The sequence below is a fragment of the Lynx rufus genome, unplaced genomic scaffold (genome assembly GCF_022079265.1).
Source record: "Lynx rufus isolate CCGP_SWC_20201006 ecotype Redwood Valley unplaced genomic scaffold, mLynRuf1.p SCAF_14, whole genome shotgun sequence".
NCBI classification, from domain to species: Eukaryota; Metazoa; Chordata; class Mammalia; order Carnivora; family Felidae; genus Lynx; species Lynx rufus.
The window spans coordinates 40,642,753-40,663,472 of NW_025814828.1; the positions used below are offsets into that span (position 1 = coordinate 40,642,753).

Genomic DNA, 20,720 nt, shown 5'->3' on the forward strand with positions numbered 1-20,720 from the left:
AATGCTTCTGGGCACCTGGGTGGCTCAGATGGTGAAGCATCCGACTTCGGCTCGGGTCATGATCTCGCGGTTCGGGGGTTCGAGCCTCACGTCGGGCTCTGTGATGACAGCTCGGGAGCCTGGAGCCTGTTTCGGATTCTGTGTCTCCCTCTCTCTCTGCCCCTCCCCCGCTCTCACTCTGTCTCTTTCTCTCTCCAAAATAAAATAATCATTAAAAAAAAAAAAAAGCTTCCTAAGCCAAACTGAGAGCCAGGAATGTTACCAATACTCCAGGAGTCTGAAAGGATTTCTCTCGCCAAGGTCAACACGGAGTCGGAAAGTCAAACACCCCTGGCAGGGCAGCAGTGGCTGAGCGTCCCCAGCTCACCTTCCTCAATATGTCATTCTGCTCTACGCTGTTGATCTTGCCAGGGCCGATTTCTCCTTTCAGGGTGTATTCGAAGAACTTCCCACTGACGTTCACTAATAAGGTGCTGAAGGCCCTGTCTTCCTGAGTACAGCTCACTGACTTGTCATGACCACCGGTGGCGGGGGTGCCATACCTCAGGATCACGCCCACGATGAGCCCTGCAACAGAGTGGGAGAAAAAACAAAAAACCACATCAGGCCTGGGGAAAGACAGACAGAGAGCAGGGAAAGAGCGACACGGTCGACCGGCAACAACGAAGAAGCCCAGGAGTCATCTCGGAGCCCAGGGACAAGGTGTGTATTTAAGAGCGGCGGCGTAGTCCTTCCGAAGGGTTAACATCCTCTCGTACAAGTCCCTCGGCCACCGGGAGGACGAGGTAGGGCAGTACCTTCCCTGGTTATTACGGCGCCGAGTAATTTTCACGAGTGATCACATCTCACTCCTCGGGCTTTTGGCGGAGGAACATGCAATGATAAGGAGCACAGTGTTTTTCTGCCAAGGACAGCACAAAGCACAGCCTCTGAGCTCTGATCTGGTCCGGCAGCCTTCAGGCCAGTCCTGCTGCCGTCTGCCAGCACGGACTGGGCCGCAGGAATTTCTAGCTCCTCCAAATGTAACGTTGCTTTGCCACACACCAGAGGGAGGGGGAAAGGGGTATAAAAAAAAAAAAGAATGAAAGAAAAGAAATGCTTTGGTTTAGGTCGTTTCAAGTACTGGGTGGAGGAAGTCATTACGTCCCTTGGGGAGCTGCACAGCACAGTGCAAATGCTTGCAATCATGACTCAAAGGGTGTAGAGCTGGTTTTTTGGACCTGTGGCTCTAATACAGCTCAGATAATTAGCTGCAAGTCTTATTTTTTTTAATGTGTATTTATTTTTGAGAGAGAGAGACAGAGCGCGAGCAGAGGAGGGGCAGAGAGAGAGGGAGACCCAGAACCCGAAGCAGGCTCTAGGCTCCAAGCTGTCAGCACAGAGCCGGATGAGGGGCTCGAACTCACAAACCGTGAGATCATGACCTGAGCCGAAGTCAGACACTTAACCGACTGAGCCGCCCAGGCGCCCCCTAGCTGCAAGTCTTTAAGTCTCATACCGTTCTTAGGGGTTTCCCATTAGGAAAAAACAAAAACAAAAACAAACCCCAGCAAAATCCTGTATAAGCATCTGATTCCACAGTGAAGGAATGTTGTCCCCCTGGTCCTGGACATGTGACATGTGAAGAAAACATAAATCACCACGAGACACTGTCTATGATTCTCTTTTAGGAGGAAACCTTCAGATCTCTCTCCGTATTCCATTCTTTGCGAGCAGTATTAAAAGACAGAATGGTAAAATGCTCCGCCATCTCATTTTGCCATTAATGGAGAAAGTTCTGTGAGATCAATGTTTACTGTATTCTGTGCATAATGTTCTATAACGTCTCTTATCACCAAGACATAGGAGAACCCACAAGACATTGCTGAAGAATAATATATGAAATCTAGAAAAAACACAGGTCCTTTAGCCAAACTCTGTCTGTACTGCATTATTAATTATTATTATTATTGGGGCACCCGGGTGGCTCAGTCAGTTAAGCGTCTGACTTCGGCTCAGGTCATGATCTTGAGGTTTGTGGGTTGGAGCCCCGCGTCGGGCTCTGTACTGACAGCTTAGAACCTAGAGCCTGCTTTGGATTCTGTCTCTCCCTCTCTCTCTGCCCCTCCCCTGCTCACGCTCTGTCTCTCTCTCTCGCTCAAAAATAAATAAACATTTATTATTATTTTTTTCCTTCCCCTCCCCATGGCCTTCTGTTAAGTTTCTCAGGATCCACATAAGAGTGAAAACATATGGTATCTGTCTTTCTCTGTATGGCTTATTTCACTTAGCATCACACTCTCCAGTTCCATCCACGTGGCTACAAAGGGCCATATTTCATTCTTTCTCTTTGCCACATAGTATTCCATTGTGTATATAAACCACAATTTCTTTATCCATTCATCAGTTGATGGACATTTAGGCTCTTTCCATAATTTGGCTACTGTTGAAAGTGCTGCTATAAACAAAGAGGTTAGAGAGGGAGGGAGCCAAAACATAAGAGACTCTTAAAAACTGAGAACTGAGGGTTGATGGGGGGGTGGGGGGAGGGTGGGTGATGGGTGTTGAGGAGGGCACCTGTTGGGATGAGCACTGGGTGTTGTATGGAAACCAATTTGACAATAAATTTCATATAAGAAAGAAAGAAAGAAAGAAAGAGAAAGAAAGAAAGAAAATAAACATTTAAAAAAATCTTTAAAAACATGTCAGCTGGTGAAGAAAGAATCCCTGACTTCACAGGCATAGGACTAATATCAGGGAAGAATTTCGTTTTAAACTTTTAAAGAAAGCAAACATGGATGAAATTCCTTTGACATTTAACAAGCTTAAAACAAGATGGCGAGGGGCACCTGGATGGCTCAGTCAGTCAAGTGTCTGACTTTATAGCTCATGATCTCATGCTTCACGAGCTCGAGCCCCACTCTGTGCGGACAGCTTGGAGCCTGGAGCCTGCTTCAGATTCTGTGTCTCCCTCTCTCTCTGTCCCTCTCCTGTTCTCTCTCTCTCTCTCTCTCTCTCAAAAATAAATAAAACATTTTAAAAACTTTGTAAAGAAAAAATACCAACTTCCTTCACAACTGCCAACTTTTCTAATTTTTAAAAGAAAGACATAACAACAACAACAACAGCAGCAGCAAAATAACCGCTCTCTACAGTTTATATATATGCCCATCCAAAAACTGGTGGTATGAGGAAGGAATTTAATTATGGACAAAGTGTGGCTCAAAAACCCCATGAGGCCATTAAAGAAGTTGGCCTCCATTAGTCTGGTGCCAGTTCCTGCTTTTGTGATTGAAGTTGTTGGGAAGAGAGTTGAGCAAGTCAACACTCAGCTGTAATTCGAGACAGCCATCCACCTGCTGTGATATTTAGATGTCTCTATTAATAAAAGCCTTTGTTAAGGAGCTGGCGAACAGGTGCATGGATACACTGTTCTCCTCTAATGAGATTTCACTTCCATCCTATGAGCCACTGGGAGTAGATGATTGCCAGTTCTGTCTGGCTACCACTGTGGGCTTGTTTGCGGCACCCTCAGAGTTGTTCTCAGCTTGAAAGCTTCATCTAACATGCTGAGAAGAGAAAGCACTTCATTCCACACCCAGTTACACGGTGTGCAAAGAAAGCGAATACAATCTTGAAACGTTTCCATTTGTAATCACTCTCTATTTCCTGCTCTCCGCCTCAGGCAATTACTGATCTACTTTCCTATCTCTCTAGATCGGATGTTCCATATAAATGGAATCATAGGGGCGCCTGGGTGGCTCAGTCGGTTAAGCGGCCGACTTCGGCTCAGGTCATGATCTCGCGGTCCGTGAGTTCGAGCCCCGCGTCGGACTCTGTGCTGACAGCTCAGAGCCTGGAGCCCGTTTCAGATTCTGTGTCTCCCTCTCTCTCTGCCCCTCCCCTGTTCATGCTCTGTCTCTCTCTGTCTCAAAAGTAAATAAACGTTAAAAAAAATTAAAAAAAAAAAATGGAATCATAAAATAGGGAGCCTTTTGTGTCTGGCTTCTTTCACGGAGTGTCATGTTTTCAAGGTTCACCTGTGTGTAAGGAAGGTCTTAGTACTTCATTAGTTTTGATTGCTGAGTAGTATTCCATTGTAAGGATATACCATATTTTGCTTATCCATTCACCAGTTGATAAGCATCTGGGTTGTTTCACTTTTCTGCTATTATGAATAATGCTGCTGTGGATATTTGCATACCAGTCTCTGTGGACATAGGTTTTCATGTCTCTAAGGCAGATACCCAGATGCCATTTTGTGACAATCCCTTTCCCCCCCGAGCAATGAATGAGAGTTCTAGTTGCTCCCCACCTGGTAAGTCTTGACAATACACCAGAAAAGCGGTGAATCGCCACACGGCCAGCCTGGGAGTAATACTTCCCTGCCAGAGGATGACTTTGATGAAAGAAGTAAAGTGAGCCCATAGCTCTTTAAGACCCAAGTTCTGTCTTGTCCCGACCAGTATATGAAACACTAAAATAGTGAAAATCAAGCCCGTCGGTCAAGCGTTCGGCCTCCAATCCAATGCCCCTCTTCTTTAGCAGCTGACATTTCTGAGGTTTGATTAAGATCAAGATGGAACACGTTTTTGTGATTCGAAGCCACTATCCGTTATAAGTAGTGTCCCCAAATATGGAATGTCACAGTCAGGAAGAAGAAGAAGATTTTAGGTCTTAGAGATCTGCTTAACAAAAGCAGACACGGAGAAACCGTTACACTGTCCCATGAAGCTCTTGGAAGAGGTTTTTATTTTTTTTTTAAGTCTATTCATTTATTTTGAGAGAGACCGAGACAGCACGAGTTGGGGAGAGGGAGAAAGAGAGGGAGAGAGAGAATCCCAAGCAGGCTCTGCGTTGCCAGCGCACAGCCCGACACGGGGCTCGAACCCACGAAACCGCGAGATCATGACCTGAGCAGAAAGTAAGAGACGCGCACCTGACTGAGCCACCCAGGAGCCCCATTTGGAACAGGTTTTTATTGGAAACTAGGCCCAGGGAGGTAGACATGGCTTGATGGCTGGACTTTTTTAAGTTTTTTAATTAAAAAAAATTTTTTTAATGTTTTTATTTATTTTTGAGACAGAGAGAGACAGAGCACGAGCAGGGGAGGGGCAGAGAGAGAGGGAGACACAGAATCCGAAGCGGGCTCCAGGCTCTGAGCGGTCAGCACAGAACCCGACGTGGGGCTTGAACTCACGGACCGCGAGATCATGACCTGAGCCGAAATCGGATGCTTAACCGACGGAGCCACCCAGGCGCCCCAAGAACTTGATGGCCGAACTTTTAACTAGAGGAGTCCAATATGGTACCCACATGTAGGCTGAGAGCCTGGAGCCTGCTTCGGATTCTGGGTCTCTCTCTCTCTCTCTCTGCCCCTCCCTTGCTCATTCTCTGTCTCTGTCTCTCCCTCAAAAACAAATAAACATTAAAAAATATTTGAATGCTTTTAAAATAAAATTCACAGATAGGTTTGAGTGGAAGATAATGGGAGGTCAGCAAATCCCTGGATTAGGTCTGAGGACCTTTCAAACTACGGTGCTGGCTTTCTGCTTTAGATCAGGTATATGATTTATTGGCTTCTGCTTCATACTCTGACATTTCCCAAAATCAAGGACAGCACCTGTGGGCTAAGTCGTCCCTCAACACATTTTAATTGCTGTGCTGTATATCTCTCCTTCGATTAAACACATCAATCAAATCCACGTCAATTGCCAAGGGACTAGACTACAAAGGTTACCACAGCAGATTATCACACACTTCCCTGACCTGTCTGCCACTCTTTGAAGGCCCAGCCGAGACTTGCAGATGAGCATCAACTGCCCTTTGAAATAAATTAATCAATCTTTCCTCTGAGCGTCTGCCTGGAAGTCTCTCCCCCACTCTGTCTTTCCCTAGTCATCCCCCACGGGGTTTACTCCGACTTTTCCTTCAAGTCACAATATAGTCCTCACTTCTTCCAGGCAGGGAAGCCCTTCGTGACACCTCAGGACAGGGCACAGTCCACAACCAGGGCTGTCGTCACAGCATTCGACATGAAAGATGCTCCTTGGAATTGTTCAAGGCACACGTACACAACCATACGTGGCCGCCCTCTTCATGAAGCATCTCTAGAACACGGTCCCGCCTGCGCTCTGAATGCCTTTTACCTGCGTGTCCCACAGCCCCGGGACTAATTTTCCCGAGGGCAATGCTCAGTGAGTGCTCGCCAGCCATTCCTGCACCTGACCCACCATGGCCATGCAATAAATGACGGCAGACGACGGGGACGTTCGTCAGTAGCCATCTGTTAACCAAGAATTACCTCATGTGAGTTATAGAAAAAGATACTTAGCTCTGAACTCTAAGAAAGCAACTACAATTAGTTTCAACCTCTTAGCTGCCATAAAAATCCAAGAACGCCCACACTGATCAGCCTTTAGAATTGGGCCCAAATTAATGACCACAAGTCGAGTACTCTCACGGGTTAAAAACCTTCCAACGGTCTTATGAGGCGTATCATGGAATCCACCTTCCTAGAGGCTCTGAAGTTAAGTAACGTTGCAAATAAACAGATGCGCTGATCGCAGTTACCTTAGACAGCCATGAAACTGGGACACACAACAGCAACCACATTTGACGCTCATGTTACCGGAATCACTGAGGGATGGCTGAGTCTTAAATGGAAAGAAATGCAAACATATGGACACACACGAGTGGAGGTAGGGTTTTTGATAACACTGGGGAAAAGAAATGAACAAAATAGAGCTTGTACTTACCTATGTTTTAACTGAGGATGGTCTATTTTTGAAAATTAAAGAAAACAAAACCCATTTAAGAATTCACCTGAGGGGCGCCTGGGTGGCGCAGTCGGTTAAGCGTCCGACTTCAGCCAGGTCACGATCTCGCGGTTCGTGAGTTCGAGCCCCGTGTCAGGCTCTGGGCTGATGGCTCAGAGCCTGGAGCCTGCTTCCGATTCTGTGTCTCCCTCTCGCTCTGCCCCTCCCCCATTCATGCTCTGTCTCTGTCTCAAAAATAAACATTAAAAAAAAAAAAAGAATTCACCTGAATTCAAAGGCTAGCAACCAAAAAAAGTTGTCTGCTGTGGAATGAACTGTGTTCTCTCGAACTTCGTATGCTGAAGCCCGAACCCCCCGCCATGGGACTGTATTTGGAGATAAGGCTTTTAAGGAGGAAATAAAGGTTAAATGAGGTCATAAGCGGGGCTCTGCTCTGACAGGACTGGTGGCCTTATAAGAAGAGGAAGGACACCTGCTCCCTCTTCCCGTGCACACGTACACAGAGGAAAGGCCACAGAGGACACAGTGAGAAGGTGGCCGTCTGCAAGCCAGGAAGACAGGCCTCACCAGAACCCAACTGGGCCGGCACCGTGATCTTAAGACTTCCAGCCCTCAGAATTGTGGGAAATAAATCTCTCTTGTTTGAGCCACCCAGTCCGTGGTATTTTGTAAACAGCAGCCTGAGCTAATACACTACCTTGCTGAGAAATTCCAGGTGGCCTCTCTAAACTATCAACAATACCCTTTTGGCTAATGCACACCTGACCGCACCACTAGGAAACTTTTCTTTCACAGATGAGAAGTTAGGATCCCACTGCTCTAACACAGGGTCCTTAACCCTTACTCCAGAGATGGTTTTTGTCTGTCTTTCCTTTTCCCATATTGACCTCCCGGCATGAACTCAGACTTTTGTAGAAAGTATTATCCTAGGGCACTAAGAAACTACCATACCTCTGTTCTCCCTGGTCAGAACTGATGGGGCCAGACAAGAGATAAATTTCCATTAATGCTTTTAAAACATCATCTTGGGAAGATGTTGAAATGTGTTTAGAAGTCGTAGGCCAACAATACATAATTTTTTAAAAATGTTTATTTTGAGAAAGAGAGAGAGAACATGACGAGCAGGGTAGGGGGCAGAGAGAGAGGCAGAGAGGGAATCCCAACTAGGTTCTGCACTGTCAGTGCTGAGCCCGATGCGGGGCTCAAGCCCACGAACCAGGAGATCCTGAAATCAGGAGTCGGATGCTTAAACAACTGAGCCATCCAGGCACCCCCACAATACATAATTTTTAACTCAGATGATCAATGCAACAATTCTAAAAAAGGAGGACAAAGGTTTAAATTTAAATGGATGATTACATATATTAGTAAGTTAGCTATAATAAGACTATAAAAAACTTTATTAGGAAATATGTCAGATACCCCAAAATATAAGTAGAGTACATATAAGGGGAAAGAGAAATATAATCAGGTAAGAATACATGGGGGTGTTCAAAGGTACTGGTAATTTTCTGTTTCTTAAGCTGGACAATAAATACAGAGCCATTTATTCTACTTTTTAGCTTATATACACTATTTTGTATACTCAATGCAGTTCACAAGAATTTATCAGGATAAGGGCCACCTGGGTGGCTCAGTGGGTTAAGCATCCGACTCTTGATTTCGGCTCAGGTTGTGATCTCCTGGTTCGTGGGATTGAGCCCCGCGTCAGGCTCTGCACTGACAGTGCGGAGCCTGCTTGGGATTCTCTCTCTCCCAGGCTCTCTGCCTCTCCCTCGTTCACACTCTCTCTCAAAATAAATCAATACACATTTAAAAAAAGGGAACTTATCAGTAAGAATGGTCTACCAGACATCTCTGTGGCTATCACTCAGTTCAATAGCACACTGCCAAGAGATCTAAGCATGCTTCGTATTCTTCCCAGTCAAGACGTGAACTTGCCCCCCACGCCCCCAGAAACTACTACCCTGAACTGGGTGTTCACTATGCTCTTAGAGTTTAACTGAGGCCGTACGTTGCCGAATTTTGCGTGTCTTTGAGTTAATTACGTGTGATGTGAATTATTCGGGGACTGGCTTTTTTCACCCCATAATACGCTTATGAGAGTCATCCATACTGACATCCGGCTCTGGGGCAGGATTCTCACTTCTTGAAATTCTAATTTGGTTCTTTTGCAAATACGCTGGACTTTTTGTTTGTTGACAGAATCTGCACTGAGGGGTGACTATGTTTACGACCGTCACTTCTGCACTCTGTGACTACTGGTTGCTTACTCCAATCGGCTTCACGGGGTGGATAACAACACACTATTGTAAAAGGCTCAAATGCTTTCTGCAAAGGGTACCGGCTAAATAGTGTCCCTTCACGTGGTGGAGTCTGTAACCACTGTATTAAAAAGAATGCAGCAATGCCACATCCGACTGTGGCTCAGGTCATGATTTCACTGTTGGTGAGTTCAAGCCCCGCGTCGGGTTCCGCGCTGCCAGCTCAGAGCCTGGAGCCTGCTTCGGATTCTGTCTCCCTCTCTCGCTCTCTGCCCTTCCCCCGCTCACACTCTGTCTGTCTGTCTCTCTCCCTCTCTCTCTCAAAAATAAACATTAAAAACTAAAATATATAAATAAATACAAATGACAGCTAAATACTAAAGGGGAGCCAGGCCATTTCCTGCCTCTCTGCTCTTGGCACCTGCTGTCTACGCTGCCCGGTCTGTCTCCCAGTTCCCACCGTGCCCCCCCCCCCCCCCCCCCCCCCGTCTACCTGGTCACTTCCTATTCATCTGCAGGACTAATCTGAAACCACACCAGCTTTGACACAAAGTTAACCGCTCCTTCCTCCGGGCTGTTAGTGCGTGTCTATTCTCCCCAGGAGATGGCAAACTGCACGGAACCCAGCACAACGTCTGGGACATGGTCATTGTTCAATAAATGTTTGCTGAAAGAATGAAATAACGAAAATCAAAAACTGTGGGGTGCCTGGGTGGCTCAGTCGGTTAAGCGTCCGACTTCGGCTCAGGTCGTGATCTCGCAGTCCGTGAGTTCAAGCCCCGCGTCGGGCTCTGTGCTGACCGCTCAGAGCCTGGAGCCTGTCTCGGATTCTGTGTCTCCCTCTCTCTCTGACCCTCCCCTGTTCATGCTCTGTCTCTCTCTGTCTCAAAAATAAATAAATGTTAAAAAAATTAAAAAAAAAAAAAGAAAATCAAAAACTGTAATGTGACTACAAATAATGCTAATAGATTACACACATATGAAAGCATTGGTTCCCCAAACTGTGACCATATTGCCCTTTCCCCCCCTGCAACTTACATCTAGGGTTTGGCAGGCAACAAAGCGGCATCCGAAAAAGATTGCTTTTGTATTTGGGGTGCAATTTCTTGAGTCATGAAATTGGTATCTGGGAAGTATCCAAAGTCAACAACCAGAGGCGACATTAATGACACATCAAGAAACACGTCACACCATGCGCCCGGCAAAATCTTTTATGTGTTTATGAGGGCAGAATAAAATGTAATTACTCGGTAGTTCAAGTTTGACCCAGCTCGAAACTATATCGTATTTAACAGCCTACTTGGTAAAATTATTTTATAACAAAACACACACTGGAGAGGCTATAACAGAAAATCTGGGGGCGCCTGGCTCACTCAGAGGAGCATGTAACTCCTGATCTCGGGGTCATGAGTTCAAATCCCACGTTGGGTGTAGAGTTTACCTAAATAAACTTAAAAAAAAAAAGAAAGAAAAGAAAATCGGTTTTTCGTCCTTCTGAGAGCTTGTACCGAACAGGTGTATGCTGTATTCCAGGAGGAGAGGGCTTTGGTCTGGGTGTTAAGCAGGCATGGAGCATTTAGCCTTCTGAGCTCCCCCACCAACACCACACACACACACACACACACACACACACACACACCTGCCAGCCTGGGAACACATAACTAAGGATAAAGCCAGCCAAAGTGACAACCACCATAAAACAGGCATATAAAGGGGCGCCTAGGTGGCTCAGTCGGTTGAGCATCTGACTTCAGCTCAGGTCATGATCTCGTGGTCCATGAGTTTGAGTCCCACGACGGGCTCTGTGCTGACAGCTCAGAGCCTGGAGCCTGTTTCAGATTCTGTGTGTCCCTCTCTCTCTGCCCCTCCTCCGTCCGCACGCTGTCTTTCTCTCACTCAAAAATGAAATAAACACTAAGAAATCAATCAATCAATCAATGAATCAATGCATGCATGCATGTCAGGGCGGGGCGCCTGGGTGGCTCAGTCGGTTAAGCATCTGATTTTGGCACAGGTCCTTATCTTGCAGTTCGTGGGTTCGAGCCTCACGTCGGGCTCTGTGCTGACAGCTCAGAGCCTGGAGCCTGCTTCAATTCTCTTGTCTCCCTCTCTCTCTGCCCCTCCACACTCACGCTCTGTCTCTGTCTCTGTCAAAAATAAAATAAACATTAAAAATTAAAAAAAGAAAACCAGAGGCATAAAAAGGTGACACGGTAAGGAACGGAATAAATAATTCTTTCAGGTGAAACAAGTAGTAGAGGAAAACTTCACAGAGAAGGTGGCTTTCTCAGTTGGGCCTTTCAAGATGAGTCAGACTTTCGTGGATGAAGGAAGGAGGAGGTGTGAGCTAGATTTCAGAGAAAGCCCTCAGCATGATGTGGGGGAAGCGAACGTTATAGCCAGACCAGCGTGGCTGGAGCACAGACCATGTTAGGAGGAAGAGGCAGGGCAGAGACCGTGTGCCAAAAGTGAGGTTGGCTCGAGCTCACAAGGACAGACTTTAACCCACAGAAAGGAGACACCACAGACTTCTGGGCTAAGAAGGGGCAGGATCAGGCTGCAGGAAGACGTGGAGACGGCTGCAGGAAGAGAGAGGCTACAAGTATAAGAACTTTATCAAGCTTTCCTAAAAGTATCATGCCTCTCGGGGAAAAAAAAAAAGATAAAAATCAGAGTGCACACAAATTGAGGGAGAGGGGCAGAGGGGCAGAGAGGGAGAAAAAGAGAGAAAGAGAGAGAGAGTGCACAGACCCTGACACAGGGCTCAATCCCACAACGTTGGGATCATGACTTGAGCCAAAATCAACAACAGTCAGATGTTTAACCAACTGAGCCACCCAGGTGCCCCTTGTAGCTGTGTGTGTGTGTGTGTGTGTGTGTGTGTGTGTGTACATGTATTTAAAGATTCTTTGTCTTTTGGAAATAAACACTGAAATATTTACCAATAAAATTTGGGATTTTGTAACCACTGAAGTCTACTCCTGAAACCAACATTGCACTGTATGTTAACAAATTAAACTTGAAATTTAAAAAAAGCTTTTTTTAAAAGTTGGGATTTTGTATCGGCAACGTGGGTAGCTGTGAGGGGTACAGGTTAAACAAGATCGACCATGAACTGGTAATTAACGAAGCTGGCCAACGGGTACATGGGTTGTGGTTTACTATATTTCTGTGTGGGGTTTTGTTTTGTTTTGTTTTGTTTTGTTTTGTTTTGTTTTGTTTTCATACCGTGAAACAATTCTCTGACGCGAGCCGGGCGTCCCACAATTCAACTCAATTCTGACACTATCTGCCTGGAGATGACGTCAGTTCCCACAGGGTAACGGCTCAGTCCCACAAGACTGTCCCCCCTCCCCCCAGCCCACTTCACCTGCCAATCACGAGTCCAGGTGGTCACCTGTGCTTCTGACCAACAGGCTACAGATGAGAACTGTGGATCAGAGCTCCCTCTAACCCTCCCCTTGGATTCCATTCATTTGCTAGAGCGGCTCACAGAACTCAGAGAAACATCTTACTTACTAGATCACAGGTGTATTATAGAAGGCTAGAACTGGGGAAGAGCCAGCTGGAAATGATGCACAGGGCTGTGTGGGGAAGGATCCAGGAGCTTCTAGGCCCTCTCCAACTGCGCCACTCTCCCCAAGTGTCCATACATTCACAACCCAGAAGCTCTCTGAACACCAGCCTTTTAGGTTTTCATGAAGGCTTCGTTACACAGGCATGACTGATTAAACCATCGGCCTTCGGTGAGTGATTCAACCTCCAGCCCCTGTCCTCTCCCCTGGGGTTGGGGGTGGGGGGAAACCTAAAGTTCCAACCCTCTAATCACAAGGTGGGTTCCCAGTCCCAGGTGCTTTCCTAAAGTCCCCTCATTAATGTGAACTCCAGTGTTTGAAAAGGCTTTTAGGAGCTCTGGGCCAGAAACAGGATTTATTTATTATAAATCACAATACTAGGGTCTCGACTTTTATGTGTTTGAAATTTTCCATAATAAAAATATTTTTAAGTAAAAACGTCATCCAACCAACACGAAGCTGTAAAGCAGTGATTCCAGGGGCTCCGGGGTTAAGCATCCGACTTCGGCTCAGGTCACGATCTCACGGTTGGTGAGTTCGAGCCCCGCGTCGGGCTCTGCGCTGACAGCTCGGAGCCTGGAGCCTGCTTCGGATTCTGGGTCTCCGTCTGTCTCTGCCCCTCCCCTGCTCTCACTCTCTCTCTCTCTCTTTCAAAAATAAATAAACATTAAAACAATTTTAAAACAGTGATTTCAGCAACTGTAGCTCCAGCAGTCTTTCCACCTCCCCACCCCCACTCCAGACACCCACAGCCAAATCCCCCCAACACCTCAACCTCCCCAGGTGCAAGAAGTAGCTGTCACTCCTCCCTGTGAACATCCTTGTCCCCGTGAGTGCCAGGTCCCTGTGAGTCAGCCCCATGTCATTCGCCCACGGGCAGCCACCTATAATGCACAGTGGCAACCATTCTTCTCACATGGATTTTTCTGGCAGCCTCCTTAAGCTGCCCCGCATCCACCTCATGCTCCTCTCGTCCATCTACCTCCAAACCACTGCAAGGATGGCCACTCTAAAATAAACATCTCTGCCTACCTTTTTTTTTTTTTTGGTAAGTAACTTTAATGTTTATTTATTTATTTTTTTGAAAGAGAGACCGAGCGCGAGCAGGGGAGGGACAGAGAGAGAGGGAGACACAGAATCTGAAGCGGGCTCCAGGCTCTGACCTGCCAGCGCAGAGCCCGAGGCGGGGCTTGAACCCACAAACCGTGAGATCGTGACCTGAGCCGAAATTGGATGCTGAACCGACGGAGCCATCCAGGCGCCCCACATCTCTGCCTAGCTTAAAGTCTTTCCGGGGCTCCTCACCATCTAGGAAACAGAAACCTCTGCTCCCTGGAAAAGCCCAATCTGTTGATCTCTTTGTGTTGGTCTGATAAGGTCCTGAGGTCTTCCTGATGCCACCTTAGCGACTTCAGTCTTCACAAAGGACACAGACTCCATTTTCGAGCTGAATGTCTGAGTCGTGCAGTGAACGGCACAGTAGTGGGTCTCCTGAGGCGGGGTGGCCGGGCAGCCCTTACTGAAAAGCCAGAGTCACCATTCAGCCAGCGTCCTCTCAGTTCTGTACTCATGCCAAGGCCTGCCTGACCGTCCCCATAGGAGATGGGCTTCAAGGCTCGTATGTTCACAGCAGCTGGCTGACTAGATGGGCAAAATGTGGCCACAAACCAGAAGTTTTCTTTGTGAGGCTAAATGATCTGTTTAAGGCTCTCACTCAAACCCAATCAGCTGGTCTCCTACGTGTCAGAGTGACAGCACCTAAGCAAAGGAATCCAAACAGAAACTAACCATAAAAGGAGGAGAATTTAAGCCACAAAAAAGACATAAGCTGTCGTAAGAATAACAAATTGCAAAATACAGCAAAATACAAGCGGAGAGTGTTTGGAGAAATAAGCCAGCCACTGGAAAGCTGCGCCCATGATGTCTTTTTCCAGCACCATTGACTATGTTGTCAATTTCTTCCTCCCATGAGCTTCTCAGTCACTCAGTGCCAAATGACAGCTTTTGCTTGCAGACAGACAAAAAAAATGTCTTTCTTGCCTCAAAGCACTGACGCTAAGTAACACTGGACAGAACAAAGAGATCTAGGATTGGTGACAGTAATCAATTTAATGACAGCACACCTGACTGGCACCTCACCAAGTTGTACATTCAACAAATACTTAGTGAGCAGCTTACCACATGCCAGGCACTGGCAGTCAATAGGGCAGTCAAGGGGCGCCTGGGTGGCTCAGTTGGTTGAGTGTCCGACTTTGCTCAGGTCAGGATCTCACGGTCAGTGAGTTCGAGCCCCGCATCGGGCTCTGGGCTGATGGCTCAGAGCCTGGAGCCTGCTTCCGGTTCTGTGTCTCCCTCTCTCTCTGCCCCTCCCCCGTTCATGCTGTCTCTCTCTCTCTCAAAAATAAGTAAACGTTAAAAAATTATAAAAAAATAGGGCAGTCAACAAGAGAGATAAAAGTCCTGCCCTATGTGGGCTTACATTCTAGTAGGGGAAAGAATGCTTTAAGCTTACATTCTAAAGATGTGTTTGTGTGGTTTTTTTTAAGTAATGTCTACACCCAAGATGGGGCTCGAACTCACAACCCTGAGATCAACAGTCATGTACTCCGGGGCTCCTGGGTGGCACAGTCAGTGAAGCAACCAACTCTTGATTTCGCCTCAGGTCATGATCTCACAGTTCGTGAGTTCGAGCCCTGTATTGGGCTCTGTGCTGGCAGTGCTGAGCCTGCTTGGGATTCTCTCTCTCCTTTTCTTTGCCCCTCCCTATTTGTTCTCTTTCTCTGTCTCTCTCTTTCCCTTTCTCAAAAAAAAAAAAAAAAAAGAGTCACGTGCTCCATTGACTAAGCCAGCCAGGCATCCCTAACCTCACATTCTAGCAGGGGAAAGAATGTTTTAAAAACAAGGCAAATAAATAGTGCATTATGATGCTAAAGAGGAAAATAAAACAGGGAAGGAGCACAGGTGGTGTTGTGGGAGGTCCTGGGACTGGACAGTAGTGCAACATCACAGAGCAAGGACGGAAACAATGCCGATGAAAAGAAAGGGTAACAAACACTCATAAATCTTCTCATCTTCTTGCCACTGTGTTCTCTACCACTTATTTTTTTTCCATGTTTTTAAAAACAAAATGCCCATGCCTTATTTAAACCAACCAAAAACGGCGTTTGGCTCATCATTTGCCAAACATGTATTGAGAACCGGCCTACGTATAAACAAACCCGTGTAAAGTGCTGAAAGGAATATACCAGGGCGAGTGCACGATGATTTCTGTTGTCCTCTGAGAGGCCATCATCCGATTGAAGGTTACGTTACGGTAGTGGACGTTCACAGTCCTTAGGGGAATCATCACACAGTCAAATGCTGTGTGGGCAGGGAGGTCACCACACCATCTGGAAAAGTCTGTTGCAAAATATACTGTGAAGAAGAAGTCAGTGGAATATGGCAAAAAAAAAAAAAAAAAAGATTGGAACGAGCAAAAGGGGAAAGAGAAGTAAAAGAAAACACCAAGGCCTTGAGCTTTAGGTGGCTGGCTAAGATACGGACAGCATCTCCAGAAGGGAGAATGTCCAGTGGGAAAGCTGGTGTTAAAAATGGGAAGTGCAGGGGCGCCTGGGTGGCTTCGTCAGTTTAAGCATCTGACTTCGGCTCACGTCATGATCTCATGGTTTATGGGTTCGAGCCCCACATCAGGCTGCATGCTGACAGTGTGGAGCCTGCTTGGGATTCTCTGTCTTTCCCTCTTTCTCTGCTGCTCCCCCACTTGCCCCTTCTCTCTCTCTCTCTAACAAAAATAAACTTAAAAAAAATGACACCTACACTGTCATCATCTACAGATTCCAGAGCACGGCATGTTCAGGGGGAAACGGCCCAAACAATGAGAACGTTTGCCTCCAAGGAAAAGAATGGGATAAATTTCTTTTTTTTTTAATTTTTTTAATGTTTATTTATTTTTGAGAGAGAGAGACAGAGACAGAGCATGAATGGGGGAGGGGCAGAGAGAGAGGGAGACACAGAATCAGAAGCAGGCTCCAGGCTCTGAGCTGTCAGCACAGAGCCCGACGTGCAGCTCAAACTCACAAGCCGCAAGATCGTGACCTGAGCCGAAGTCGGGCGCTTAACTGACTGAGCCACCCAGGCGCCCCAAGAATGGGATCAATTTCTATCCAAGAATAAGGAAAGGCCTTTTTTTCCACTTGTCTCTTCTTGGGACTTTTGCATGTTGCACTGTGATCTGTATTATGTTCCCCCAAAATTCATTTAAATAAGTGATGAGTTTCAGGACTATATTGTAGGAATTCCATACAAGACTAAATAGAAAGACCTGTAAGCCAGCTACATAAACATGGCATCTGACGCCATGGATCAGAGAGTGAAAGAAATTGATCAGATCAAGGTCTGGCCTCTGGGCATCTCCACGTTTAGGCAAACAGAATGAAAGCAGGGACAGCTGGATAGCGAGAAGACCCTCCTATGTGCCAGGAAGAACCTCACTCAAAAATACTTCTAAAAGCATCATGGAATGCACTTGGAATGGTGGGGGCAGAAGTGAGGGTCCCCAAGATTTAAAGGTAAGAGAATGAAGGTTTTCTCAGCCAGCAAAACTGCCATATGTTAGATGTGACTGGCAAATTGTGGAAGTAAACCAGGAGATCAGCTGCCCATGTGCCCTGAAAAGCCTGGGGATCCCCAGACCACAAAGTGACCCAGATGGAATGCACCTGAGATTCATCTGGGGGGAGTCCAGCGTACTGTGTGATATCCAGTTTGAAAAATACCGTGAAAAGAAGAAGAAAAGCAAATCTCCAGAAGTCAGATGGTAAGATAACCCACATAACCACTGGCTGACAGAAAGGATACGGTGCCTCACCTAAACCAGTTTCAGCGGGGGGAGGGACAAGGCTGTTCCTACTAAGGAGACAGACCCATCAGCCGTTTCCAGTCTAGATATAAGCAGATCACAACCAACTGCTTCTGTTTTTATTCTGTCTTCTAAGCAACCTTCTGACAACAACTTGGGATCTACACAGAGAGATCTGCTACTTGTCTACACACAGAAAACAGTCTGCTCTGTCTGAACTTTGCACTCTGGTTAGGTTCAGACTTTCTGAGCCTGGTGAACATCAGCTTGGCCCTGAAGGACAGAGTCCCTCGGGCTGCTGACAGTTTCAGCTTTTGAACGGGCGACATCACTGTCTAGGGTCTGGGCCAAGGTACATCCTACCGGTGTGGCCTCTTGCAGCCTGCCAACCTTCTGCTGGTGACATCTGTGCCACAGGCCTTAACATCACACTGCAAAAGCGTCTTTTCCCGTTTCCATTTTGCAGCTCACTCCTATCATGACAACTATGTCTGTTTTCCGGGGGACGCGATAATACCAATATTTTCTCCGAATCCAGTCACTTCATACACAGACAAAAGTCACTGTTAAAAGCCATCAGGAGGGGCCACCCCTAGGTGGCTCAGTCAGTTGAGTATCCAACTTCCGCTCAGGTCATGATCTCGTATTTGTGGGTTCAAGCCCCGCGTCGGGCTCAGCTGACAGTGAGGGTCTCACAGCTCAGAGCCTGGAGCCTGCTTTGGGTTCTGTGTCTCCCTCTCTCTCTCTGCCCTTCCCCATTCTCTCTCTCTCTCTCTCTCTCTCTCTCTCTCTCTCTCAAAAATAAATAAATATTTTTTTTTAAAGCCACCAGGAAACAGCTGGGCCTAAGCAATCACAAAAATCTCACACTGTTAAAAAGCCATCATGAGGGGCCCCTGGGTGGCTCAGTCAGTTAAGCACCGACTTCGGCTCTGGTCATGATCTCGCAGTTCGTGAGTTCGATCCCCGCGTTGGGGCTCAGAGCCTGGAGCCTGCTTCGGATTCTGTGTCTCCCTCTCTCTCTGCTCCTTCCCCACTCTGGTCTGTCTCTCTCTACCTCTCAAAAATAAACATTAAAAAAAATTTTTTTTTTCAATCACCACGTACAGACGTCTCCATCGCTCAGCGCTGCCTGTCCTACTCGGACACAAATGACTGGGAACTGCACACAGGAGAGAGAAAAAACCGGCTGTACCTTTCCTCTCCCTGGTTCCATCCCACCCCTCTGCCCCTGCGGTGCCCACCACCCACTTTAGCCTACGCCCAGGCCAAGGTTTACTAAATATACATATCCACAAATATATAGTATTCTTTTGCTTTTGCCTTTTTTTTTTTAGGAAACAGGTCCAGCTGCTGGGACAAAGACCAAAATAACAGAGGCTTACGTGAGACGGGAGTCCAGTTTTCTCTCCCCTAAGGGTCAGAGCGTAAACACTGCTTGGGATGAAACGGTGGCGCCCCTGTCCTCCTGCTCTATCCTCCCCTGGGGGCGCCCTCACCAGCGGGCCCACATTTCAGGGGAAGAGAACTGGGCACACTACTTCTACTCACGCCCCACTGGCCATGCCTCGGTCACGTGGTCACATCTGGCTGCAAGAGAGGTGACAAAAGAAAGTCTTCTTTCCAGGAAGCCATGTCATCTCCTCCTCCTCCTTCTTCTTCTCTTTTTTTTTTTTTTATTTAGTCAACTAATCTCTACAGCTGACACGGGGCCCGAACTCATGACCCCAAGATCAAGAGTCGTATGCTCTTCTGACTGAGCCAGCCAGGTGCCCCGCCCGCCATTTCTCCTTCTAAAAGATCGTTCCAGGGCGCATGGTGCCACATTTCCCTTTCTTCCCACTCGACGTCATGTTTTTGGGAGTTCAAAACAGCAGTTCGTGCATAGACACTGCTGCTCAGTGCCATGTTGCGTGTCCTACACGACAGGCTTTCTTTAGAATTTGGGATCTATATTCTAAATGTGGTGTATCCATACACCACGTTTATTGAACCATTCCCCTATTGTTAGACACTTGGGACTTTTTAAAAGATTTTTTTTTAAGTTTATTCTGAGAGAGAGAGAGAGAGAAAGAACGCGAGAGTGGGGGAAGGGCAGAGAAAGGAAGAGAAAGAGAACCCCAAGCAGGCCCGATGCGGGGCTCGAACTCACGAACCGTGAGATCACGGCCTGAGCCGAAATCAAGAGTCAGACGCGTAACCGACTGAGCCACCCAGGCGCCCAACACCTGGGACTTTTAAACCCACTCCATTTACAAAGCATTTGGATCACATCAGGAGAAATGTTAAATTGGCTAAATGCTAACGTATGGGTCAGTCTCAGGTACAGGCTAGTTGTTTTGTGAAGCCTTTCAAGTCCCCTCCAGCAAGCCAATTAAAACAAAAATTGGTAATATTAAACTATATAGAAGGAGGAGTTAATTTTATGGTCCTCCTTGGCTTTCTGTTATTGTAATAAAGCATTAAATGGTGTTCTGGGTTTCTTGACAACTGAAAGAGAAAGAAAACATTGTGCACCACTTGATTCACATCATCTGAACAAAGGGAATAAGCCCGTTATGAGAAATAAATGCTTGATCCTAATTCTAAATGTTTTTTTTTTAACATTTATTCATTTTTGAGAGACAGAGAGAGACACAGCATGAGCAGGGAAGGGGCAGAGAGAGAGGGAGACACAGAATCCGAAACAGGCTCCAGGCTCCGAGCTGTCAGCACAGAGCCTGATGCGGGGCTCGAACTCACGAACTGTGAGATCATGACCTGAGCCGGAGTCGGACACTCAGCCGACTGAGCCACCCAGGCGCCCCGCTTGATCCCAATTCTAAAACAAATCTGTCCCATGAGCCCTTATCTAAAGCTCAATTAGCAAAAAGAGAATAACGTCTTTAACAACCAGTTATGTAGCAAATGTACAAGGCTTCTCCAGGAGAATGTTTTCGTTGGTGGACCCTTAACGAGCAGAGGACTCAACATGAAAATATTTTCTTCCGAGGGTCAGGTTAGCGCCCAGGTTCACGTCAACATGGGATTCCTGCCTGGAAGGGGACACCCATGAGGATGTCAGGAAAGGCTGATTTCCCCCGGAGCCTGGTGGCTTCCCAGTGGTCCGGTGCTTTTGGAGGACATACTATTAGGGACTTCGGTCTTATTAGGGGATTTTTCCTCTCTTCTGTTAGCTCAAAGTTAGCTCAAAGTTTCAAACCATTTTGGAGAAGTGAAAAGATACTGGTTATGTCTGTGAGTTTTTTTCATGACTGTGAAGCAT

At 46.8% G+C, this 20,720-nt stretch overlaps 1 protein-coding gene across 2 annotated transcripts in view; it reads right to left on the minus strand.

The window, feature by feature from the left end:
• Positions 1 to 20,720, minus strand: part of SLC9A7 (solute carrier family 9 member A7) — a 133,204-nt gene that overhangs the window by 69,016 nt on the left and 43,468 nt on the right. For both annotated transcript variants that reach the window (XM_047076123.1, XM_047076122.1), the window contains exon 2: positions 368 to 567. In XM_047076123.1, the coding sequence (XP_046932079.1) occupies positions 368 to 567 (200 nt within the window). The remainder of the gene's footprint in view (positions 1 to 367; positions 568 to 20,720) is intronic.